At 41.9% G+C, this 24151-nt stretch overlaps 1 protein-coding gene and 1 pseudogene across 1 annotated transcript in view; one reads left to right on the plus strand and one right to left on the minus strand.

Moving 5' to 3' along the window:
- LOC105489695 (zinc finger protein 100) overlaps window positions 1-23831 on the minus strand; it is a 46634-nt gene extending 22803 nt beyond the window's left edge. Inside the window, 4 exon segments of the mRNA XM_011754687.3 lie at window positions 21163-21207; window positions 21209-21255; window positions 23325-23346; window positions 23348-23831. Of these exon segments, the coding sequence (XP_011752989.2) occupies window positions 21163-21207; window positions 21209-21255; window positions 23325-23346; window positions 23348-23518 (285 nt within the window). The 5' untranslated portion in view covers window positions 23519-23831.
- LOC105489715 (cyclin-Y-like protein 1 pseudogene) lies at window positions 3613-4684 on the plus strand (annotated as a pseudogene).
- Window positions 23832-24151: the final 320 nt, after the last annotated feature.

Here is a 24151-nt window from a genome sequence, read left to right on the forward strand (position 1 = left end):
CCTGTAACCACCCTTTAGTGCAAAGGTGGCACTTAACTCTCATGAATGTATCTTGAAGCCCTCATACTTGATTCTGGCCTCACCTTAGAGTCACATGAGGCCCTTCATTAAAACAACATGGATGCTTCCATCCACAACAATAAACAGGAGCTGTGGGGAGGAAACAAGAGGTTTCTGCCAATTGGCTATGTGATACTAATGAGAAGCCTGGGCTGATAACCACTAAGCTAAGCATTGCCTCTCAAGCTTTAATGAACTTAAAAATCACTTGGTAATGTTGGTCCCACTCTACCTAATGTGATTCTGCAGGTTTGGAAAGGGTCCATGGATGGGTGTTTCAAACAAGTCCCCTGTCAATGCTGATGTTGCTCCCCCTGGGCTCATCATTAGCATTAGTTAGAGAAGCAGGCACAGCACAGAGTCCCTTACACTCAGCACTCTTGTCACAACACAAATACTTCTGGTACAAATGAAGACAACTACACTTCATCTTGAAGTTTTATATTATTTGCTGGCTCTTTAAAGTTTACAGAGGAAACAGAAGGCAGCAATGTTGGAATAAGTCTGCATTTGGAAAACAACATGTACATATGTAGTAATGCAATAATTATTAAGCAGGTACTATGTGCTCAAGAGTATAATACAGAGCACTGTGCTGGGCATAACACATTGGAAGTTGATACTAAGTGTTCAGTAAGTCTCAGGATTTAGAAAAAGGGCCCAGCATTATTACTTCTTCCTCTTGTTTCTCTGTCGTTGATTTTTTTTAAAAATGTAGAGAATAAAGCTAAATATAGACAGAGGAGTGGGGCATAGAAAGAGTTTAAGAAATTTTTTTCTATTTATATTTACTTGTCTGTGATTTGTGGAGCAACTACTGGAACTGCAGGAATAGAAAACACGTTGCTAAATGGAATGTTTCTGTAAGCACCGGTTTTAATACAAAATTTTAAGAAATAAGATGTTAAAATGTATAGTTTATTTTTCTTATTTATCTGCTTTTGGGTTGCAGGAAATTGTTAGCACCCGCTCTAGAAAGGCAGAAGGATTTACTGGCCAAAACTCTGACCTTTATAAAACAGTTCTGAAAGGCAAGACTCCAGAGTGGGCCAGACCTAAAGAAGGCCTTCAAAAAGGGTGAAACTGAACAGAAATGGGGCAGGGAAAGGACCCTACGTAGAATTCTGTTCTCTATGCCACTGGGGTATTTCCAGTTCTGTTTTTCCTAAGCTTACCTAAGAAAAACTTAAATCCCAGACTTTATGTAACTTTTATCTATTTTTGCCACTGCTCTGTCAATTTTATAACTATACTATCAAGCAATTTAAATGACTTTTTTAAAGTTTTCTGGAATAATTTTATTAGAAGATAAATATGTATTCTCAATAAAGTAAAAGATACATAAATAATAACACCTCTTCAGTCCATAAATATCCCTTCAGGTGATGACCTCAGAAGATACAACAATGTAAAAAGAAGTGGCCCAAGTTTTTTGTTTTTTGAGATGGAGTTTCGTCCTTGTTGCCTAGGCTGGAGTGCAATGGCACGATCTTGGCTCACTGCAACTTCTGCCTCCTGGGTTCAAGCGATTCTCCTCCTCAGTCTCCCGAGTAGCTGGAATTACAGGCATGCATCACCATGCCTAGCTAATTTTTTTAGCGGAGATGGGGTTTCTCCATGTTGTTCAGGCTGATCTCGAACTCCCGACCTCAGGTGATCCACCCGCCTCAGCCTCCTAAAGTGCTGGGATTATAGGCATGAGCCACAGCGCCCGGCTGAAGAGGCCAAAGTTTTATTTTGCTCTGCACACATCCATTCACCGTACCAACCATATGTTGTTTAAGTCAACCATGTATCCAGTTGCTAGTCTAGACCAAAAGTTTCCGGATGGTAGGGACCATGACTGCTTCATCTATTTTTTTAATGACCTTACAAAATGGAAGCAATTAGTTTATCTTTTGAGTCACCAGACCTCCTCTTTGTCTTTCACCAAAGTAACAGGAAACTGGAGAAACTCTCATCTGGGTACAAACCAAAGTTATCTCTTATATGAGGGGAGAAAAAAAACACAGAATGACCCATTTCTCTTACACTGAGACACAAGCAGAATCAACCACTCTTGTCAGCCTGACACAATTCTGCCCTGGACATCCTCAAATGTCTCAAAGACATCTAGGTGATTGTGAGAAGGTTCTTAGTGACCCTGGGCTGATGGCCCGATGATAAGCCAGGCTGAGAGAAATTCATGCTGATTCTAAATAGAAGATGGAACTGCCTTGGTGGAGCTCTAGAACCTGGATCACCTATCCTGATTTGCTAGGTTTTGGGTAAGAGCAACAACAATACTCTACGCCAGTATCATATTTTACAGGTAGGTATAGTTGTGGTCATGGCTCTGGATACTTTGTGGCCTTGATCTCTCACTAAGATGCTTGTTTACACTTACAGATTCTGTCATCAGATTCTATTTACACCTGGAGTCTCTCACATAACTGTAGCAGGTCACTGAACAAGATCTGAAAAGCTTAAAGAGCCACACTCTCAAATGGGAGCTTTAAGATTTCTACGCTGACATCTTGCAATATAGAAAATGCCTTCTGTTGGTTTTCAGTACATTCTCAATTCAAAGTCTTCTGGCCCTGTCTTGTAAATCCCAGGCAGACGCCAGACCTTATGTGCAGATTCTAGGTGGGATCAACTTGGCTCTGCATCCTTGGGTGTTACAGCAAACAGAGTAAATCAAAGGAGAGCTACCCTACAGAGGCTGCTCTGGCACATTCTAAATAATATGTCTAACTAAAAGAAAAAACTGAGGCAACATGAACATAAGTAGAGAGTTCATCTGGGTCAAGCTTGAGGACTATAACCTTGGAGCGAAAATACATCTTTCAAAGATTGAACAAATAAGAAGTTGAATCTCTCAACAGACCAATAACAAGTGCCAAAATTGAATTGGTTTTAAATGGCCAACCACAAATAAAAAAGAACCAGACAAATTTGCAGATGAATTCTACCAGATGTACAAAGAAGAGCTGGTACCACTTCTAATATTATTTCAAAATACTGAGAAAAAGGGACTTATTTTTCAACTCATTATATAAAAACAGCATCATTGTGATACCAAAACTGTTAAGAGACACCAAAACAAACAAACAAACAAACAAAAAAAAACAAAACTTCAGGCCAATATCCCTGAGGAGCACTGATGTGAAAAACTTCAAAAAAATACTGGAGAACCGAATCCAGCAGCACATCAAAAAACGTATCCACCACTATCAAGTTGGCTTCATCCCTGGGATGCAAGGCTGGTTCAACATATGCAAATCAATAAATGTAATCCATCACATAAAGAGAACAAAAGACAAAAACACATAATTATCTGGAGAGGAGTCAGCTTGGGGAGGCCGCGGCAGCGGCGCTAGGGTGCGAGGAGGCCCAAGGCCTGCCCGGGGCGGGTCGCGGGGTGGGTGGGCGAACTGAGGAAAGGAGGCATCTGCTTGCGCGGTGCAGCCCCGACAGCGCCATTGTTGGGGGACGGGGTGCTGCGCAGGGCCTCGGAGTAGGGGGGCTAGCGAAGGCGCCGGAGGCAGCGGAGAGAAGCGAAGGCGCCCCATGGGAAACACGCTGACCTATTGCGTGTCCCCCAGTACCAGCCTCAAGCTGGGTAAGTGCGCAGGGTCTGAGGTGTACTGCGCATCCGACGTCTATGAGGCGGCATCCGGGTAGGGGATGCGGTGGCGGTAGCTCCGGCTGCTGTGGAGCTTGCCAAGTTGGATTTAGGAGCGGGCCAGGGCCACCACCTGCAGCACGTCAGCAACCGCGAGATGCCCGAAGATTTAGCCTTGGAGTCAAACCCTTCTGACCATCCAAGGGCAAGCACAATTTTCCTGAGCAAATCTCAAACCGATGTGCGAGAAAAGAGGAAAAGAAACCACTTAAATCATGTATCTCCAGGACAGCTTATTAAAAAGTATAGCTCATGCTCAACAATATTTCTAGATGACAGAACAGTCAACCAGCCTAATCTTAGAACCACAGTAAAATGTGTGACCTCAGAAATATATTACCACATAAAGAACAGAGATGCAAATAGATCCCTGGATATTTCTGATGAGAGATCACATCCACTTACACGAGAAAAAGTTCCACAGGAATACTTTAAGCATGATCCTGAGCACAAGTTTATTTACAGATTTGTTCGTACTCTTTTTAGTGCTGCGCAGCTAACAGCTGAATGTACAACAGTAACTTTGGTTTACTGAAAAAAGTTTTTAACTTATGCTGAAATCAACATTTGTCCCACTAACTGGAAAAGGATTGTTCTGGGAGCCATTCTTCTTGCCTCCAAGGTTTCGGATGATCAGGCTGTATGGACTGTGGACTACTGCCAGATCCTCAAGGACATGACAGTTGAGGACATGAATGAAATGGAAAGGCATTTTTCGGAGCTTCTTCAGTTTAATATTAATGCTCCTGCTAGGTTTGTGCAAAACACTACTTTGACCTTCTCTCCTACGCAGATGACAACAACCTGAATTTTCTATTTTCTCCTCTTAGCAAAGAAAGAGCACAGAACCTAGAGGCTATTTCTAGATTATGTGAAGACAAAGACTGGTGTGGAGCAGGTACACGAAGGTCTTTCAGCACTGATAACTTCATTGGTATTCAGCACTCTAAAGCCATCCTCTTTTTTTTTTTTTTTTTTTTTTTGAGACAGAGTCTCGCTCTGTCGCCCAGGCTGGAATGCAGTGGCCGTATCTCAGCTCACTGCAACCTCCGCCTCCCGGGTTCAGGCCATTCTCCTGCCTCAGCCTCCCGAGTAGCTGGGACTACAGGCGCCGCCACCTAGTTTTTTTTTGTATTTTTAGTAGAGACGGGGTTTCACTGTGTTAGCCAGGATGGTCTCGATCTCCTGACCTCGTGATCCGCCCGTCTCGGCCTCCCAAAGTGCTGGGATTACAGGCTTGAGCCACCGCGCCCGGCAAGCCATCCTCTCTTAAAGGGAGAAATGAGGGGTTATAATGTCATGCGACCTTCATCTATCATTTGTAGATGATATTTGTCCATCTACAAACATTGGACAAATATCACCTTTCCTGCTCAAAACCCAGCAAAATTAGTGTTTTCATCAAAAGGAAAGAGCTCAAATTCAAGAGACTCATGGACAACAAGGATCATACTCCATAGAAAAGAATGGGACCTTGTCAATGCAACAAAACACTCTTCTGTCATTTTTAATGTAAACAGAGTTACAAAAACCACTCCAAAATGAAGGCTCCCATCCCACACACAGATATTTGCTTATGGTGTGGGCCGATAGCTGTGAACTATGTTAGGTTTTTTAAAACAATAGTTTAAATTTTTAGACTTTAAAGACACTAACCATATAACTTTTATGTTTCTTCCAGTTTTTCTCCCCCTGTGCATTTTGCTGCCTATGCCTTTAGAATCAATGCAGTATTACCATTAAAACAAGGGACTCTAACTAAAGCCACTTAGGAGCTGACTGCAGCATCGTTAGGGATTCAAGGGTTCTTCCTCCCTACTGTTACCCTTGAAGCTGCTAGTCATTGGCAATCATTTTATACCAAAAAGCTGATGGATAACATTTGTCATTCATATTCTTTGCAAGCATTACTTTAGCATTTTAGCATGTTTGGGGTCATAAACAGAGGAAGTATTGGTTATTAATATCTAATTCTATTGGAGTCCATGTTGCATTTCTTGTGAACTATAAATGGTGCTTCTCATTTTCTGATAATTTTTATCTTGTTAAATAAATGTATTAAAATATATTTTCATAATGCCAACCAACATGGTGGTTCAGTGACAGTGAAGAAAAAGTATAGCACTTTTAAGCTTTAATATAGTTTGGGCCCTCCAAGGCACTGCAGCATGAGTATAAATGCTATAAACCTTTGAAAAACATCATTTGAGAGTTTTGTTTTTTTTCTTTAGGAGATGGGAGTCTTGCTATGTCATCCAGGCTGGAGTGCAGTGGCTATTCACGGGTGCAGTCATGGTGCACTGCAGCCTAGAACTTCCTGGCTTTGGGCCATCTTCTAGCCTTGGCCACACAAGTGGCTGAGACTACAGGTGCACCTGGCATTTGTCTCCTGAATGTTAGGCATTTGATTTTTTGTTTCAGTCACTCCTGAAGATGGCAGACATTGACTGAAGCAAAAAATTAAAAGCTTTATACTCAAAATTCTCAAAATGAACCTGGGTGTGGTGGTGCATGCCTGAGGTTCCAGCTACTTGGGGGCTGGGGCTGGAGGATTGCTTGGGGTCAGGTATTGGAGGCTGCAGTGTACCGTGATGGTGTCTATAGAAATAGCTACTGCACTTCAACCTGGACAACATATCGGGACCCCATCTCTTAGAAAAATGCAAAATTAAATGCAAAAGAAATGCGCTGGGCATAGTGATTCATGCCTATTATCTCAGTACTTTGGGAGGCTGAGGTGGGAGGATTACTTGAGCGCAGCAGTTCAAGACCAGTCTACTCAACACAGTGAAACCCTGTCTGTAAAATAATAATAATAAGAAGAAATAAAAATAATTAGTTGGATATGGTGGCATGTGTCTGTAGTCCCAGCTACTCAGGAGACTGAGGTGGGAGGATCACTTGGGCCTCAGGGGTCAAGGCTGCAGTGGGCCGTGATCATGCCACTGCACTCCAGCCTGGGTGACATCCAGATCCCCTTTCAAAAGAAGGAAAAGAAAAACATTCAGGCAAGGTTTTGTGAAAGTTTGTAGCATTTATACTTCTACAAGTATCAAAGCTTACAATTACATTAAACATTTGGAATATCTTGTATCTCCATAAAATGCCCTTCTCTTTTTAAAAGGAGTTACTTGTAGAGCTGTGCTCTATATGCATTGATCACCGAAGTTTCTTTAATGTAAAGGAAGATTTTGAAGAGCAGTGTTAATTAACATGTAATAAAAATAATTGGACCCTAATGATAGAAGGTGATATGAACAGCTGTTTTATCATCCTACATGCTACCAAGCTGTAGGTGTCCCATTAAATCCTGCTATTTAAGAAATAACTCACCTAACCCTTAGGAACACTTATTTCAGGCTTTAAAAGGAAAGGAAAAAATAATTTTAGGAGACTGATAATGTCATCTAAATTTGAAAAACTAAAAGGAGATTAGTGTTCTCAACTATGTGAAATCTATTTCTCCTACTTTCTCAAATCCAATCCTAGGAACCTTGCTCATAAACAAAGCATTTCTGGGCCAGGAATACTTCCTCCACTATAGCAATGCTTCACATCATATTGTGCTGCAATTTCCATCATTTTTAAAGGACATATAAATACATGTTAAATAATGATATAAAAATATTACAATCTACCACCTCAAAAAAAAAAAAATAAAACATTGTTTATGGAGTTCAGAGCTTGGAGATTCAAGTTTTTTTTTTTTTTTTTTTTTTGAGACGGAGTCTCGCTGTGTCGCCCAGGCTGGAGTGCAGTGGCCGGATCTCAGCTCACTGCAAGCTCTGCCTCCCGGGTTTTTACGCCATTCTCCTGCCTCAGCCTCCCGAGTAGCCGGGACTACAGGCGCCCGCCACCTCGCCCGGCTAGTTTTTTGTATTTTTTAGTAGAGACGGGGTTTCACCGTGTTAGCCAGGATGGTCTCGAACTCCTGACCTCGTGATCCGCCCGTCTCGGCCTCCCAAAGTGCTGGGATTACAGGCTTGAGCCACCGCGCCCGGCCGGAGATTCAAGTATTAATAGCCATTTTATTTTAAAAAGAATGTTACAATTTATGTGGTTTTTATTTCTCATTCTTATATTAAAAGCTAATAAACTTTTAATTTTAAAAAACCAAACATAATTATCTCAATAGAAAAAAACCTTTGATAAAATTCAGCATCCCTTCATGTTAAAAACCAATGGAACAGAACAGAGACCTCAGAAATTAACACCACACATTTACAACCATCTGACCTTTGACAAACCTGACAAAAGCAATGGGGAAAGGATCTTCTATTAAGTAAATGGTGCTGGGGAAACTGGCTAGCCATATGCAAAAAACTGAAACTGGACCCCTTCCTTACAAAATTATACAAAAGTTAACTTACACAAAAATTAACTGAAGATGGGTTAAACACTTAAATGTTTAACCATAAAAACCCTAAATGAAAACCTAGGCAATACCATTCAGGAAAAAAGCACAGGAAAGACTTCATGAGAAAAACACCAAAAGCAATTGCAACAAAAGCCAAAATTTGACAAACGGGATCTAATTAAACTAAAGAGCTTCTGCACAGCAAAAGAAACTATCATCAGAGTGAATAGGCAACCGAGAGAACAGGAGAAATTTTTTTGCAATCTACCCATCTGACAAAGTCTAATATCCAGAAAAGAACTTATACAAATTTAAAAGAAAAAATAACCCCATCACAAAGTGGGCAAAACATGAAAAGACACTTCTCAAAAGAAGATGTTTATGTGGCCAACAAATATATGAAAAAACACTCAGCTGGGCATGGTGGCTAATGCCTGTAATCTCAGCACTTTGGTAAGCTGAGGCGGCTGGATCACCTGAGGTCAGGAGTTCGAGACCAGTTTGGCCAACATGGAGAAACCTGTCTCTACTAAAAATACAAAATTAGCCAGGCGTGGTGGCGCATGCCTGTAATCCCAGCTACTCGGGAGGCTGAGGCAGGAGATTCACTTGAACCCAGGAGGTGGAGGTTGCAGTGAGCCAAGATCACACTATTGCACTCCAGCCTGGGCAATAAGAGCGAAACTCCAACTCAAAAAAAAAAAAAAAAAAAAAGAAAGAAAGAAAAAAAAAAATCTCAACATCACTGATCATCAGGGAAATGCAAATCAAAACCACAATGAGATACATCTCACACCAGTCAGAATGGTAAATAATAAAAAGTCGAGAAGCAGATGCTGGTGAGGCTGTGGAGAAATAGAACACTTTTACACTGTTGGTGGGAAGGCAAATTAACCATTGTGGAAGACAGTATGGTCATTCCTCAAGGATCTAGACCAGAAATACCATTTGATCCAGCAATCCCATTACTGGGTATATACCCAAAGGAATATAAACCATTCTACTATAAAGACACATGCACGTGCATGTTTACCGCAGCACTAGTTACAATAACAAAGACATGGAACCAACCCAAATGCCCATCAATGATACAGTGGATAAAGAAAATGTGGTACATATATGCCATGGAATACTATGCAGCCATCAAAAGGAATGAGATCATGTCCTCTGCAGGAACATGAATGAAGCTAAAAGCCAGCATCCTCAGCAAACTAAAACAGGAACAGAAAACCAAACATTGCATGCTCTCATTCATAAGTGGGAGCTGAAAAATAAGAACACATGGACACAAGAGTGAAACTACACCCACGAGGACCTGTTGAGGGGTGAATGGTGAGGAGACAGAATTTAGAGGATGGGTGAATAGGCGCACCAAACCACCATGGCACATATACCTATGTAACAAACCTGCATATTCTGCACGTGTATCCCCCTGCTTTTTTAGAAGAAATTTTTAAAAAGAGTAAAAAAATGTTACTCATCACATAAACCAAAACAAAAGACAAAAACCACAGGATTATTTCAATAGATTCTAGAAAGTTTTCAATATAATTTACTATCCTTCATGTTTAAAACCCTCAACAAGCTAGGCACTGAAGGCACATACTTCAAAATAATGAGTCATCTTTGTCAAATTTACAGCCAACATACTAAATGGACACAAGTGGGAAGCATTCCTCCTTGAAAACTGGCACAAGACAAGGATGCCTTCCCTCAAAACTCCTATTCGACATAGAATTGGTACAGTCTCAGCAGAAAACCTCTCTAAACTGATAAGCAACTTCAGCAAAGTTTCAGGATACTAAATCAGTAGCATCCCTGTACATCAACATCCAAGCCAAAAGTCAAATAAAAAACATAATGCCATTCACAATTGCCACATACACACACATAAATATCTAGGAATACAGCTAACTAGGAATGTGAAAGATCTCTATGACAAGATGACCAACCACTGCTTAAAGAAAGGAGAGATGACACAAACAAATGAAAAACCATTTTATGCTCATGGATAGAAAAGACTAATATCATTAAAATGTCAAAACTACCCAAAGAAATTTACTGACTTAATGCTATTCCTAACAAACTACCAAAAACATTATAAACAGAACTAAAAATTAACTATTTTAAAATTTATATGGAACTAAAATGAGCCTGAATAGCCAAGGCAATTTTAAGCAAAAAGAACAAAGCTGGAAGCATTACATTACCCCTCTTCAAACTACATTAAAGGGCTACAGTAATCAAAGCAGCATAATACTGATACAAAAAGAGATGCATACAAAAATGCAACAGAATAGAGAGCCCAGAAATAATGCCACACACCTCCAACTATCTGATCTTTGACAAAGCTGACAAGAGGAATGTGGGAAGAATTTCCTATTTAATAAATGGTGCTGGAATAAGCTGGGAGCAGTGGCTCACATCTGTAATCCCAGCATTTTGGGAGGCTGAGGCAGGTGAAATCACTTGAGGTAAGAAGGTCGATACCAGCCTGGCCAAAGTGGTGAAACCCTGCCTCTACTAAAAATACAAAAATTAGCTGGGTGTGGTGTCACATGCCTGTAATTCTAGCACTTTGGGAGTCCAAGGCAGGTGGATCACTTGAGGTCAGGAGTTCCAGACCAGCCTGGCCAATATAGGAAAACTTCATCTCTACTGAAAATACAAGAATTAGCAGGGCGTGGTGGTGCATGTCTGTAGTTCCAGCTGCTCAAGAGGCTGAGGCATGAGAATTGCTTGAACCCATGAGGCAGAGGTTGCAGTGAGTCAAGATCATGCCACTGAACTCCAGCCTGGGTCACAGAGTGAGACTCTGTCTCAAAAGAAAAAAAAAGTCACTAACAGATACTGGCAAGGTTGCAGACAAAAGGGAATGCTTATACACTGCTGGTGGGAGTGTAAATTAGTTCAACCATTGTGAAAAGCAGTGTGGCGATTCCTCACAGAACTAAAAACAGAATTACCATTGGACCCAGCAGCCTCTTAATTGGGTGTATATTCAAAGAAATATAAATTATTCTACTATAAAGTCACATGCACATGCATGTTCATTTCAGCACTGTTCACAATAACAAAGACATGGAATAAACCTCAATGCCTATCAATGGTAGCCTAGATTGGAAAAAATATGGTATGGTCAGACAACAAAGCTCATTCTTATAATCCCAGCACTTCGGGAGGCTGAGGCAGGTGGATTACCTTAGCTCAAGAGTTCAAGACGAGCCTGGGCAGCATGGCAAAACCTCATCTCTACAAAATATGAAAAAAATTAGTCAGACGTGGTAGTGTGTGCCTGTAGTCCCAGTTACTTAATGGGCTGAGGTAGGAGGACCCCTTGAGCCTTGGAGGTTGAGGCCGAAGTGAGCCACAACTGCACCACTGCACTTCAGCCTATGTGACACAGTGAGACACTGTCTTCAAAAAAAATAAAGAATAAAAACAAAATATGGTACACAAACATCATGGAAGATTATGTGGCCATAAAACAACACCAAGATTAAGATCTCTGCAGCAACAGGGATGGCGCTGGAGACCATTAGCCTTAGAAAACTAATGCAGAAACACAAAACCAAATCCATGTTATCATTTATAAGTAAAAGCTAAATAACAAGAACACATGGACACAAAGGAGAAACAGTCACAGGGGCCTAGTTGAGAATGGAGGATGAAAAGACAAAGAGGATCAGAAAAAAATAACTCTTTGCTGCTATGCTTAGTACCTCAGTGACAAAATCACCTACACCAAACCCCCATGACACAATTTTACCCATAAACAACCCTGCACACATACACATGTAGAAAAAGAAAACCCATGGGTGGGGAAGAATGCAATGTAACTGGATTGTTTGTTCTGCAGATAGTGGCCCAGGTGGGGCTGTACTCTGATTTACTTCTGGGTCCATGCAGGCAAATGAGATTATGAACAGGTGGTCTCCACCTAGGTAGGTGGTGAAAACAGGTTGCTGCTGCAGATTCACTGTCTGGGGGTTGGGATATGCCAGGAGACTTGTAGACACTTTTGTGGGTTTTAGGCAAGAAATACTAGGATCCACAATGCTGTGGTGAAATTCCCAAGGGTGATGACTAGTCCTGGGAGGGATGTGGACATGTCAATGTCTAGTGGGTATGTCTGTGAGTGGGTCAGAATCCTTTGGTGACAGCTGTGGGAAAAGGGGGTCTGTCATCAGAGTTCCTTTCCTCTAAGTTTTCATCCTCTCTTACCCTAGGAGAAGACCTGGAATCACACGACAATGAAAGGCTCTGTCTTCCTTTACACAGAGAACAGAGCCTCCCATTGCAAGACACCAAGAGTTCCATTCCAGGCCAGGTCTCCGTGATATCTTTCTACTAGCACCAAATCTGTAGGGTTTGCTGAACACCAAGCAATTCTCTAGCACCAATTCAATGTCTAACATTTGAATTCTGACACCATGCAGAGTCAGCAAAGACCCTGATTCAGGGCTTAGTCTCATAACATTGCCCTCATTGCAGTTGCCAGTCACAAACCCCATAGGCCCATCTACACTTCTGAGCTACTGTTTAAAAACTGAGGACTCCTGCGACCTTCCTCAAGTTCAATAATTTGATGGAGCTACTCACAGAACTCAGCAAAACACTGGAGTTATGTTTACCGATTATAAAAGATACAACTCAGGAAAAATCAAACAGAAGAAATGTATGGAACAAAAAGAAGAGGTGGGGAAAGATGAAACATATCGATAACCCTGGTAAATAGCTGTGATTAATAAAATTTTTCATCCTTTGTGTTCTCCAGGAACAGCTTATGGAAAGAAACACTCTTCCATTATATATTACATGGTGCTCTCTTTTCTTTTTTATCACATAGCCAGACACAGACTCTGTCAATGATATATTGAACTAGAGCAACTCGATTTTGAATAGGGGCTGAGTAAAATATGGCTGCGACCCACTGGGCTGCATTCCCAGATGGTTAGGCATTCTAAGTCACAAGATGAGATATGAGGTCAGCACAAGATATAGGTCATAAACAGCTAGCTGATAAAACAGCTTGCAGTAAAGAAGTGGGATAAAAGTCACCAAAACCAAGATGTTGACGAGAGTGTCCTCTGGTCATCCTCACCGCTACACTCCCACCAGTGCCACAACAGTTTACAAACGCCATGGCAACATCAGGAAGTTACAACATAATGGTCTAAACAGGAGAGGCATAAATATTCCACCCCTTGCTTACCATAAAACTAAGAAATAACCATAAAAATGGGCAACCAGCCTATGGAGAAAGCCATTCTCTTATTTCTTCACTTTCTTAATAAATTTACAGGCCGGGTGCAGTGGCTCACGCCTGTAATCCCAGCACTTTGGGAGGCCGAGACAGGTGGATCACCTCAGGTCGGGAGTTTGAGACCAGCCTGACCAACATGGAGAAACCCGGTCTCTACTAAAAATACAAAATTAGCTGGGCGTGGTGGCCCATGCCTGTAATCCCAGCTACTAGGGAGGCTGAGGCAGGAGAATCACTTGAACTCGGGAGGCAGAGGTTGCAGTGAGCCGAGATTGCGCCATTGCACTCTGGCCTGGGCAACAAGAGCGAAACTCCGTCTCAAAAAATAAATAAATAAATAAATTTGCTTTCACTTTACTCTATAGACTCACCCTGAATTCTTTCTTAAGATCCAGGAACCCTCTCTTGGGGTATGGGTCAGGACTTCTTTCCAGTAACATTTTTCTGGCAACCACAAAGGGACTATATTGAAGAGACCTCTGACCCAAAGGAAAACCATCTGTGCCCACTAACGGCTGACACTGAGTGAGTAGGGTGCATATACCTGGGTAAAGCATGGGATTGGGTTAGGGGCCCAACTTAGGGGAATTATAGTCTCTCCTAAAGCAGAGTGGGTTAAAGGCTCCTCTTAAGAAAAGGCAAGGATGATTGACTGAACTTGGATTCGAGGCCCAGCTTAGGAAGGTTATAGTCCTTGTTAAGATTTAGAAGGTTAGACATCCCTCTCAGTAAAGTCCCTCTCAGCTAAGAACTGGTTTGGTACTATGGGATGTTAATTGCTATTCTTTCTTGATTAAGCTGTCTTGCACTCTTTGCTGGTAGATATGAGTGACAGAATGAGGCATCTCCAGGACCACGGAACATGGGGAGCTTTTTCCTCTCCAAAAGGGAGAATTTGAGAGCTGACGGGACTGCTGGAAAGATCCTTTTCCTACCGACAAGCAGCCACCTGAGCTTTTCATTGTCGCTGCAGTTGGTGGGTCTTTCTCCGGCCTCCCTGAGCTCTTTGCCTTCCCTACCCCGCCACAGGCAATGCTTTTTTCTCTCCTTTCCCTTTATTATCTTTTCCATTACTCAGGGTGACCGTCTTGCCCAGAGGCCACAAGTTGAAACTCCTGATTGGAGGTTGAATTAATGATAATAGGACCCAACTAGGGGCAAGTTTGAGGCTTGTCAGTTTGATATTGATTGCCAAGTAGAGAGGCAATCAATATCAAAAAATATGTGTTTTGTCACACATATTTTGCTCTGGCCAAAATGAAAGAAGATAATTTTCCTCTGTGTTGCGGCTTGGCCCCCAGTGCTGTGGGGCAGCCAGCCATGTCACTGGGACCACTCAGGGAAAAGGAACCCAGAAGCTTGGCATGCTGGCAGAAGGGTACAAATTTCTTACCAAACAGAATTTTGGCCTCTCTCTATATATGCAAACTCATTGAATGAATGGCAAAAATCACTGTTTATCTCCTCTGTAAAGTTTTAATTGGAAAATGCATTTGTGATACTAGTCTTAAGACATAACAAATCTGTTGTACTTTGTGCTATAAATGTCTTTCTGTATTGTTCTGTAATTAAGAGGGGGTACCTCAGGATAGAATGCTGGCCTAGGACCTCAAAGGTTCAAGATGGCCCAGTAAGCTGGTCAGTCATGTCCTTGGAAGACTGACCTTGTAACCATGTGACAGTACTTTCTCTTGGTCTCCACCATCACAATGGTGGCCCAGGTTCAGGGTTCAATTTCCAGCTTAGGGAATGAGTACTTTCTTGTTTGATACTTCGGTGACCTTTAATCATTTTTTGATTCTCTTCCCCTCTAGGAACCGTGTTGTTTTCCTTTCTCAGAATACCTGTGAGGCTGCTTTTGGTAAAGTTCAAAAGCCAGAGATATTGGCCGCTTGACCTGACTAAAGTCTGGTAATAAGAAATTTAAAAGAGCACTATGCTTAAAAGTCAGCCTTAATTTAAAACAGATATTCAAGCTCTAATAGCCTGTATGTGGGGGGAGCGTGGCAAGATGGGATGGCTGAGGGGGTTGTGGGGAGTGTTGGAACTGTTGAGCTTCCTGATTATATTGTGGGTTACACAAACCTAGAGATATGTTAGAATTCATAGAACTGTACACCCCCCAAAAGTCCTTTTCACTGCATAATTTTATTATTCAGTAAAATGTCAAACAGATTGAGTATCTTCCATTTTATTGTGTTTGACCTAACACTCCTTGGGAAAAACAGAGGAGGTACCACAGACCCTGTTTGGGAAACACTCTTTTCTCCTCAGAAAACCCCATGAATTGCAAGTGGATAAGTCCCTCTCAAAATCTGAGGTTCTGTTCTGTGTTGCATTCATTATATGACATTTTTTTTTTTTTTTTTTGAGACGGAGTCTCGCTCTGTCGCCCAGGCTGGAGTGCAGTGGCCGGATCTCAGCTCACTGCAAGCTCCGCCTCCCGGGTTTACGCCATTCTCCTGCCTCAGCCTCTCAGTAGCTGGGACTACAGGCGCCCGCCACCTCGCCCAGCTAGTTTTTTGTATTTTTAGTAGAGACGGGGTTTCACCATGTTAGCCAGGATGGTCTCGATCTCCTGACCTTGTGATCCGCCCGTCTCGGCCTCCCAAAGTGCTGGGATTACAGGCTTGAGCCACCGCGCCCGGCACTATATGACATTTTTTTACTTTTGGGGTTATCAGAAATTATTTCACATATGAAAGAATTTTGATATGTAATAATTGGGTAAGATATATACTTTTGAGGATGGCTAATAGCAGTTATGGGGAAATAGCTCTTCACATTTGAATCAGAGAAACATACCCTTGACCACATAAAAAGTATGGGGATGTCCCCACACCCAACTGAGAAATAAGATTTCCATGGGAATAAACTGATTGTTTTTTGGATCCATTTAAAAATGGATCTGATTTTAAAATGGAACCCTTAGTTTTGGAGGATCTGTTTTGCCTTCCAGCTGCCTTACTTTTTAGGCTGTAAGAACTACATGTTTTCCTGGTCCTGGGATCCACCCTGAAGCTAGTAATTCAATTAAGAAACTGACAAAGGAAAAACCTTACAACTACTGAATCTTTTGTCTGTATATTTCTGTGTTGTGTGTGTGATATAAAAGAGCTCTGATTAATTGGTTTAAAAACAATAAGAGCTTAAATCAAATATTTTGTCAGAAAAGTAAAAACTGTAATGCCTTTTAGTAGATGTGACAAGTAATCTTTTGGGAATTAAACAGTTTTAAAGATTATTGGAAAGATAAAATGTCTTCAAAATATAAACATTTGATCAAAATTATACGGGTCACATATTAGGTTTACCAACTACTTGAAGGTCACAAACTGCTTCTTTGACTTTTAAAAATTGTTCAATTTTCCTATCTTGAAGCCATTAGCTTCTAAATAAGGCCTGGGGACATATGGAATTAGTCATGCCCCCTTACTATACAAAGAAGGTTATAAAGAAAAAAAGTTTTATATTAAAAAAAAATCTTGTATAGCAAATTCTTTTCCTAAAATAAAATGACTGGTTATTTAAAAAGACGGATGTTTACGATAAATCAGAAAGTCCAAACATATTGTAGATAGTCTGTATAAGAAATCAAAGCAGGCCGGGCGCGGTGGCTCAAGCCTGTAATCCCAGCACTTTGGGAGGCCGAGACGGGCGGATCACGAGTTCAGGAGATGGAGACCATCCTGGCTAACACGGTGAAACCCCGTCTCTACTAAAATACAAAAAAAATTAGCCGGGCGAGGTGGCGGGCGCCTGTAGTCCCAGCTACTCGGGAGGCTGAGGCAGGAGAATGGCGTGAACCCGGGAGGCGGGGCTTGCAGTGAGCTGAGATCCGGCCACTGCACTCCAGCCTGGGCAACACAGCTAGACTCCGTCTCAAAAAAAAAAAAAAAAAAAAAAGAAATCAAAGCATTCATGAAAGGGATTTTATACAAGAAATGTTATACAATTTAAAGGTGATTAGACCTTCTGAATACTTCATAAAATGCCACTAAGGCTCTTACTGTACAATTTGCCAGCTTTAGAGCTTGGTAGGGCCTGGGGCACATGGAATCAGCTACACCCTCTAACTATTAACACACTGGAAAGAGTCAGACCTTATCTACACTTGTGCCTGGGTCCTAGACTCCACATCTAGTACATAACTAAAATCCCACTTACCACTGTTTTCACCATGGGTAAAAGTTACTAAGAATTAACATTGTGGCCGGGCGCGGTGGCTCAAGCCTGTAATCCCAGCACTTTGGGAGGCCGAGACGGGTGGATCACAAGGTCAGGAGTTCGAGACCATCCTGGCTAACACGGCGAAACCCCGTCTCTACTAAAAACACAAAAAATTAGCCGGGCAAGGTGGCGGCGCCTGTGGTCCCAGCTACTCGGGAGGCTGAGGCAGGAGAATGGCGGGAACCCGGGAGGCAGAGCTTGCAGTGAGCTGAGATCCGGCCACTGCACTCCAGCCTGGGCGACAGAGCGAGACTCCGTCTCAAAAAAAAAAAAAAAAAAAAGAATTAACATTGTAACATGGAATTTTCACTACTATAAAACAGTTTTACATGCAAGGTATGCAAAGAAAATGAAATGTGTTTTTGATAAAAGTTTATAAAAAATAGAAATGTAGATTTGTCTAGATTAAAAGGTTGTTTTAAATTAGATAGAATAAAACTGAAAGTTTTAACCAATTGTGGATAATTTTTGAACATTTAATTGTAAAAGAGATTCTGTGAGCACATTAACTAAAGTTGCAGGGGTATTATCCAGTTGTAATATATATTGAACACTGTGATAAAAATGACAAGCTTCTCTTAAAGCTTTGATCAACTCTTTAATAACAAAAAATGTGTAGTTATAAAAGTTTTGAGAATAATACCTTATGGTCAAACATTAAAACTGGATAAATTTGTCTAAAGATTCATTAAGGCCGGGCGCAGTGGCTCACATCTGTAATCCCAGCACTTTGGGAAGCTGAGGCAGGTGGATCATGAAGTCAGGAGTTCAAGACCAGCCTGGCCAAGATGGTGAAACTCTGTTTCTACTAAAAATACAAAAATTAGCCAGGCACAGTGGCAGGCACCTGTAATCCCAGGTACTCAGGAGGCTGAGGCAGGAAAATCACTTGAACCTGGGTGGCAGAGGTCCAGTGAGCCGAGATCAAGCCATTGGGTTTGACATCACTAATACACAAACATAATGGTGAAATTTGGATCATTTAGTAAAAAATCATACAGGAAACATTGTCAAATATGAAATGTTTTACTCTTTTTGGACTATATTTGTATAAATATGCTATTGGTATGTGTTTCAAAATTATAGGGCTGGGCAACATGGCTGACGTCTCTAATCCCAGCACTTTAGGATGCCAAGATGAGCAGATAGCTTGAGGTCAAGAGTTCAAGACCAGCCTGGTCAACATGGTGAAACCCCCGTCTCTACTAAAACTACAAAAATTACCAGGCATAGTAGCATGCACCTGTAGTCTCAGTTGCTCAGGAGGCTGAGGCAGGACAATCGCTGGAACCCAGGAGGCAGAGGTTGCAGTGAGCCAAGATCGCACCACCACACTCCAGCCTGAGCAAAAGAGTGAGACTCCGTCTCAAAAAAAAAAAAAAAGGGAAATTGCTATAATTCTAATATGACTAAGTGTATGTTATTAATAATTACACTTTGGGAGGCTGAGGCGAGCGGGTCACCTGAGGTCAGGAGTTCAAGACCAGCCTGTCCAACATGGTGAAACCCGTCTCTATTAAAAATACAAAACTTAGCCGGGCTTGATAGCAGGTGCCTGTAATCTTAGCTAGTTGTGAGGCTGAGGCGGGAGAATCGCTTGAACCCGGGAGGTGGAGATTGCAGTGAGCCAAGATTGCCCCTAGGAGACAGAGCAAGACTCAATCTCGAAAAATACTACTACTAATAATAATAATTACAATTGTTACCTAAAATCATTGTATGCCACAGAGCTAACCAAATTTCCTTGTCAATCATGTTCTTTTTTTACTGTAACTGCCCTAAGACTTTGCCATCCAGACAATCATCTTGTGTCAATCCTCTTCAAAAGATGATTTGTAGTCAACTATAAGACACTGACAGAGCTTCTTAAATGCAAGTTTCTGATAACATTAGAAATTTGACATTAGAATAGAGGAAGTTCTTTTTTTTTTTTTGAGATGGAGTCTCACTCTGTCACCCATATTAAAAGTACAAAAATTAGCCGAGCATAGTGGCACGCCTGTAATCCCAGCTACTCAGGAGGCTGAGGCAAGAGAATCACTTGAACCCGGGAGGCGGAGGCTGCAGTAAGCCAAGATGGTGCCATTGCACTCCAGCCTGGGTGACAGAACCAGACTCAGTGTCAAAAAAAAAAAAAAAAAAAAAAAAAGAAAAGAAAGAAAGAAAAGCAAAAGTATCTATTTCTTTCTTCCAGACAATAAATATATTACTTTATTAATTCCATTTAAAATTATGTCATAAACAATTAGTCATATGGGAGCACTTCTAGACAGTACCAAGTTTCATCTCATAATATTCAGCATGAAACTCAAAAATCAATAGAACAGGATTTGAACACAGATATTCACTGTCACAAATTTACCCTGAAAAAAAAGAAACTGATTTTTTGTTTTTGTTTTTGTTTTTTTTGTTTTTTGTTTTTTGAGACGGAGTCTCGCTCTGTCGCCCAGGCTGGAGTGCAGTGGCGCGATCTCGGCTCACTGCAAGCTCCGCCTCCTGGGTTTACGCCATTCTCCTGCCTCAGCCTCCTGAGTAGCTGGGACTACAGGCGCCCACCACCACGCCCGGCTAATTTTTTGTATTTTTAGTAGAGACGGGGTTTCGCCGTGTTAGCCAGGATGGTCTCGATCTCCTGACCTTGTGATCCGCCCGTCTCGGCCTCCCAAAGTGCTGGGATTACAGGCTTGAGCCACCGCGCCCGGCAGAAACTGATGTTTTAATGAATCTATGTAACTCACCAATTATCCACCACATTTTCTTGTGGAAATGTATTCATTCTCTACAGCTAAAATGGAAGGGATTTTGCCTGGGAGTAGCATTCTAAAAGCTAAGCCTTGAAATTCTGTTTGAAATCACCCAGCCATAAAAAAAAAAAACAAAAACAAAACAAAAAAAAAACCACACCTGAGAAAATTCCTAAACTCACTCTAGGAAAGAAAAAGGTAAATGAGAATTTTAAACAAATTTTTAACAAACGAAATATATGATTAGATATTTTTTTCGGAAATCCACCTCTTTTATGACCTTTGTAAATATTTTTCTACCTTTCAAGCCCTACTAATATAACGCAATTTACAGCTAAAGAACTGAGGTCAAAATAAGTGACAAACCTCTTCGAGGTGACAAACCCAGGTAGTGGCAGTGCTGATTAAATAACAGATGTGTCTGACTCCTGTTTCAGGTCAGGTCATTCAATCACCGGAGAGATCCTTCCACCCACTCCTGCTCACTTCTGTGCTCAAGAACCACCCATTCAGAAGACATCGCATTATGCCCCAGTGACTGCCCCAGGTGCATTTTACTTTGCAAGCTCTTACACCATCTCACTGGGGTCAGTTCTGTTGTTGTTGTTTGTCTTTTGGAATACTTTTCAGTAACAAAACTTTCACTTTTTTTCCCCCAGTATTTTTCTTTAACTATATTTATTTCACTATTTTTCTGCCCCCTTAGATAATCCAGGGAGCAGAAATTATCTTTGTGTTTCCCCCTCAATACCAGCATCTGATTGGCTGACCAGCAATGTGTCTCCAAGAAATGAAAGCTGAGTTGGGTGTAGACAATTTTAATGTCTAAAGGAGTTACCTTTTCAAAATAAGAGTGCACCAGAAGATTCCTCTCAGCCCCAGGGCATCCACTTGCTCCCTTGAAAGGACACACGCCATACCTCAGGTCATCCTATGGGGGAAAATAAACCAGAAGCTGACATTCACTAGGCACTTTAGCTGACAGAACCATGGTGGATATCTTGGTTTATCCCCAGATAGTACTGAAACCCAGGACCAGGAAAAAAGTAAAGGGTAGCTGAGGACTGCTTTAAATCAGGTGAAGAAATCCGTACCTAGAGGGTGCCCACTGTTAGAAGCCAACTCGTAGTCAACCTGTCACTGAATCCTGGCCTCCTGTCTGCACTGGGACACATCACCCCATAGATTTTTCCAAACCAAAACCTTGACCCAAAAACATTCTGATAAGATCTCTGTGCCTAGAGAAGATAAAAGGAAAAGAGACACAGAGATTTTCTACAATACAGTGTCTGAGGATTAGTCTTTGTTTCCTTTTCATGGGAAATATTTACAAACGGATAACAAATCTTAGAAGCACCATTTAATGCTTTGTCAAAAACAATTAAAATATGGCATAAACAAGTACACCAAAGGACAAATAGGTGATAATGTGAATTAGGGAGGAAAAGTTGGCATTTGGGAATGCCAGAAGAAATTGGAAATTTAATATCTTACTGCAAGCCAGCGTAAGGCTGGAGAAATGGGGGATAGGGGTTAGATTTAAGACCTTGCCTGGGACACAGGTGAAAAATGCAGCAGAGAATCAGTTCCCCGTGGAGTGTGAAAATAATTAAAATAATTAAGTGACAGGCAATTAGACTGAGGTGTCTCTAGTCCCTGGGTTCCTACTTAAAAAAAAAATCCAACTCAGGTGCATTTTTTTTAAATTACTACATTCAGAGAAAATGTAGGCTTAAACAAATATAAACTGCTAATTAATCTCTGATTACACAACCAGGAAATCTTCACCGATATTGTACAAATTAAGAAACTACGTTACTATACCTAACCAATTACTAAATTTAGTTTTCTTTTTTTTTTTTTTTTTTTTTTTTGAGACGGAGTCTCGCTCTGTCGCCCAGGCTGGAGTGCAATGGCCGGATCTCAGCTCACTGCAAGCTCCGCCTCCCGGGTTCGGGCCATTCTCCTGTCTCAGCCTCCTGAGTAGCTGGGACTACAGGCGCCCGCCACCTCGCCCGGCTAGTTTTTTGTATTTTTTAGTAGAGACGGGGTTTCATCGTGTTAGCCAGGATGGTCTCGATCTCCTGACCTAGTGATCCGCCCGTCTCGGCCTCCCAAAGTGCTGGGATTACAGGCTTGAGCCACCGCGCCCGGCCTAAATTTAGTTTTCTTCATAATGCATTTTATAAATGACTTTCCTTCAAGCCTCTCCCATAGACAACAAACTACGATTCTTGAATCACTGTTTGATCAAATTATTTAAGCCAGGCGCGGTGGCTCACGCCTGTAATCCCACCACTTTAGGAGGCCAAGGCAGGCAGATCACGAGGTCAGGAGTTCAAGACCAGCCTGGCCAACGAGGTAAAACCCCGTCTCTACTAAAAATAGAAAAAAATCAGCCGGGCCTGGTGACAGGCGCCTGTAATCCCAGCTACTCGGGAGGCTGAGCCAGGAGAATCGCCAGAACCCGGAAGGCGGAGGCTGCAGTGAGCCCAGATCGCGCCACTGAACCCTAGCCTGGGCGACAGAGCCAGACTCTGTCTCAAAAAAAGAAAAAAAAAAAAAAAAAACCTTTAATATTTTTGCAGTGACTCCCATACATTTTTAATACGAGAAAAGAGGAACTGGGAAAGCCACGGACCAAAGCTCTTCCCATTCATGAACCCGCACCCCGAGTCAGGATTCTCCCCTGATAACCCTCCTGTGGTCCCTGCACAATCTGAGAGACGCGGCGCTGCGGGTGCAGAGCTGCCCAGAGAGGGCCCCCAGGCCAGAGCACAGTCACTAGCGAAGGGAAGAGACAAGACGCCTGGGGTCCCGGCTGTCAGCGCAGCCGCCATCTTATAGCTGAAGGGCACTGAGGCAAGCTGGGCAAGGAGAACTCGGCGCGCAGATCGTGGAGCTGACTGCCGAGAGGCCTGAGTCCCGTCACAACTACTTCCCACCAGTTCCAAACAGCCCCTTCCCCTTCTCTCGGGAGGTCGGACCGGGCACTCTCACCATTTCTAGGCTTCCAGGGGGTCCTGGCGTCTTAGCGGTGGATCTCCCAATATCTGCAGGTCACAGGGCCACAGAGGATGGGCCTCCAGGAGCAGAAGACACAGAGCAGCGAGGACGAAACCTGGAGCTCCGGCTACAGCAAGAGACAAAGGCCCCGCCAAACCCGGAAGCCGTCCCGTCCGCTCCAGCTGCATGCCTGATTGGACGATTTCCAGCGCAGCTTCCCTGGTTGGATAATGCTTAAATCCCCGCCCCGTCAGGCTTTGAGTGACAGAAGATGTGATCAGACGCTGTACTGAATGAAGAGTGACAGCCTAGGCTGCCCCCACTTCTGACAGGGCTTCCTCTCTGAGCTGAGCCAGGCCCATACCAGAGAGTATTTGCCTTTAAACTTGTGTATAAGGTCATATGAATAAATAAATAATACATTATAAAGCTATACACAAATGAAAAGAATATAATGACAATTATTTTAAAATTTCAGCTTTTATGACCTTCCTGGCTTCTGGCCTGGCCCTTTGAGCAGGCAGCCTGCGATTGTAGAAAAGAGAAAATCATCTGAATTGAATGATTTTCATTTTAGAAAAATTTCATTTTAGAAAATGAAATTCTAAAATTTAGAAAAAATTTAGAAATTCTAAAATTTCATTTTACAAAATCCACAGCCACGTGTGGATTTTAAATTTTCTAGTAGCCAAACTTTAAAAAGAAACAAGTTGAACTGATTGTTAACAATGTAATTAACCCATTATATTCAAAATATTATCATTTTAATGTGTGAGAAATATGTAATTATTATTATTATTTTTCTTTTTGAGACGGAGTCT

Source organism: Macaca nemestrina, chromosome 20 (genome assembly GCF_043159975.1).
Source record: "Macaca nemestrina isolate mMacNem1 chromosome 20, mMacNem.hap1, whole genome shotgun sequence".
Classification (NCBI taxonomy): Eukaryota; Metazoa; Chordata; class Mammalia; order Primates; family Cercopithecidae; genus Macaca; species Macaca nemestrina.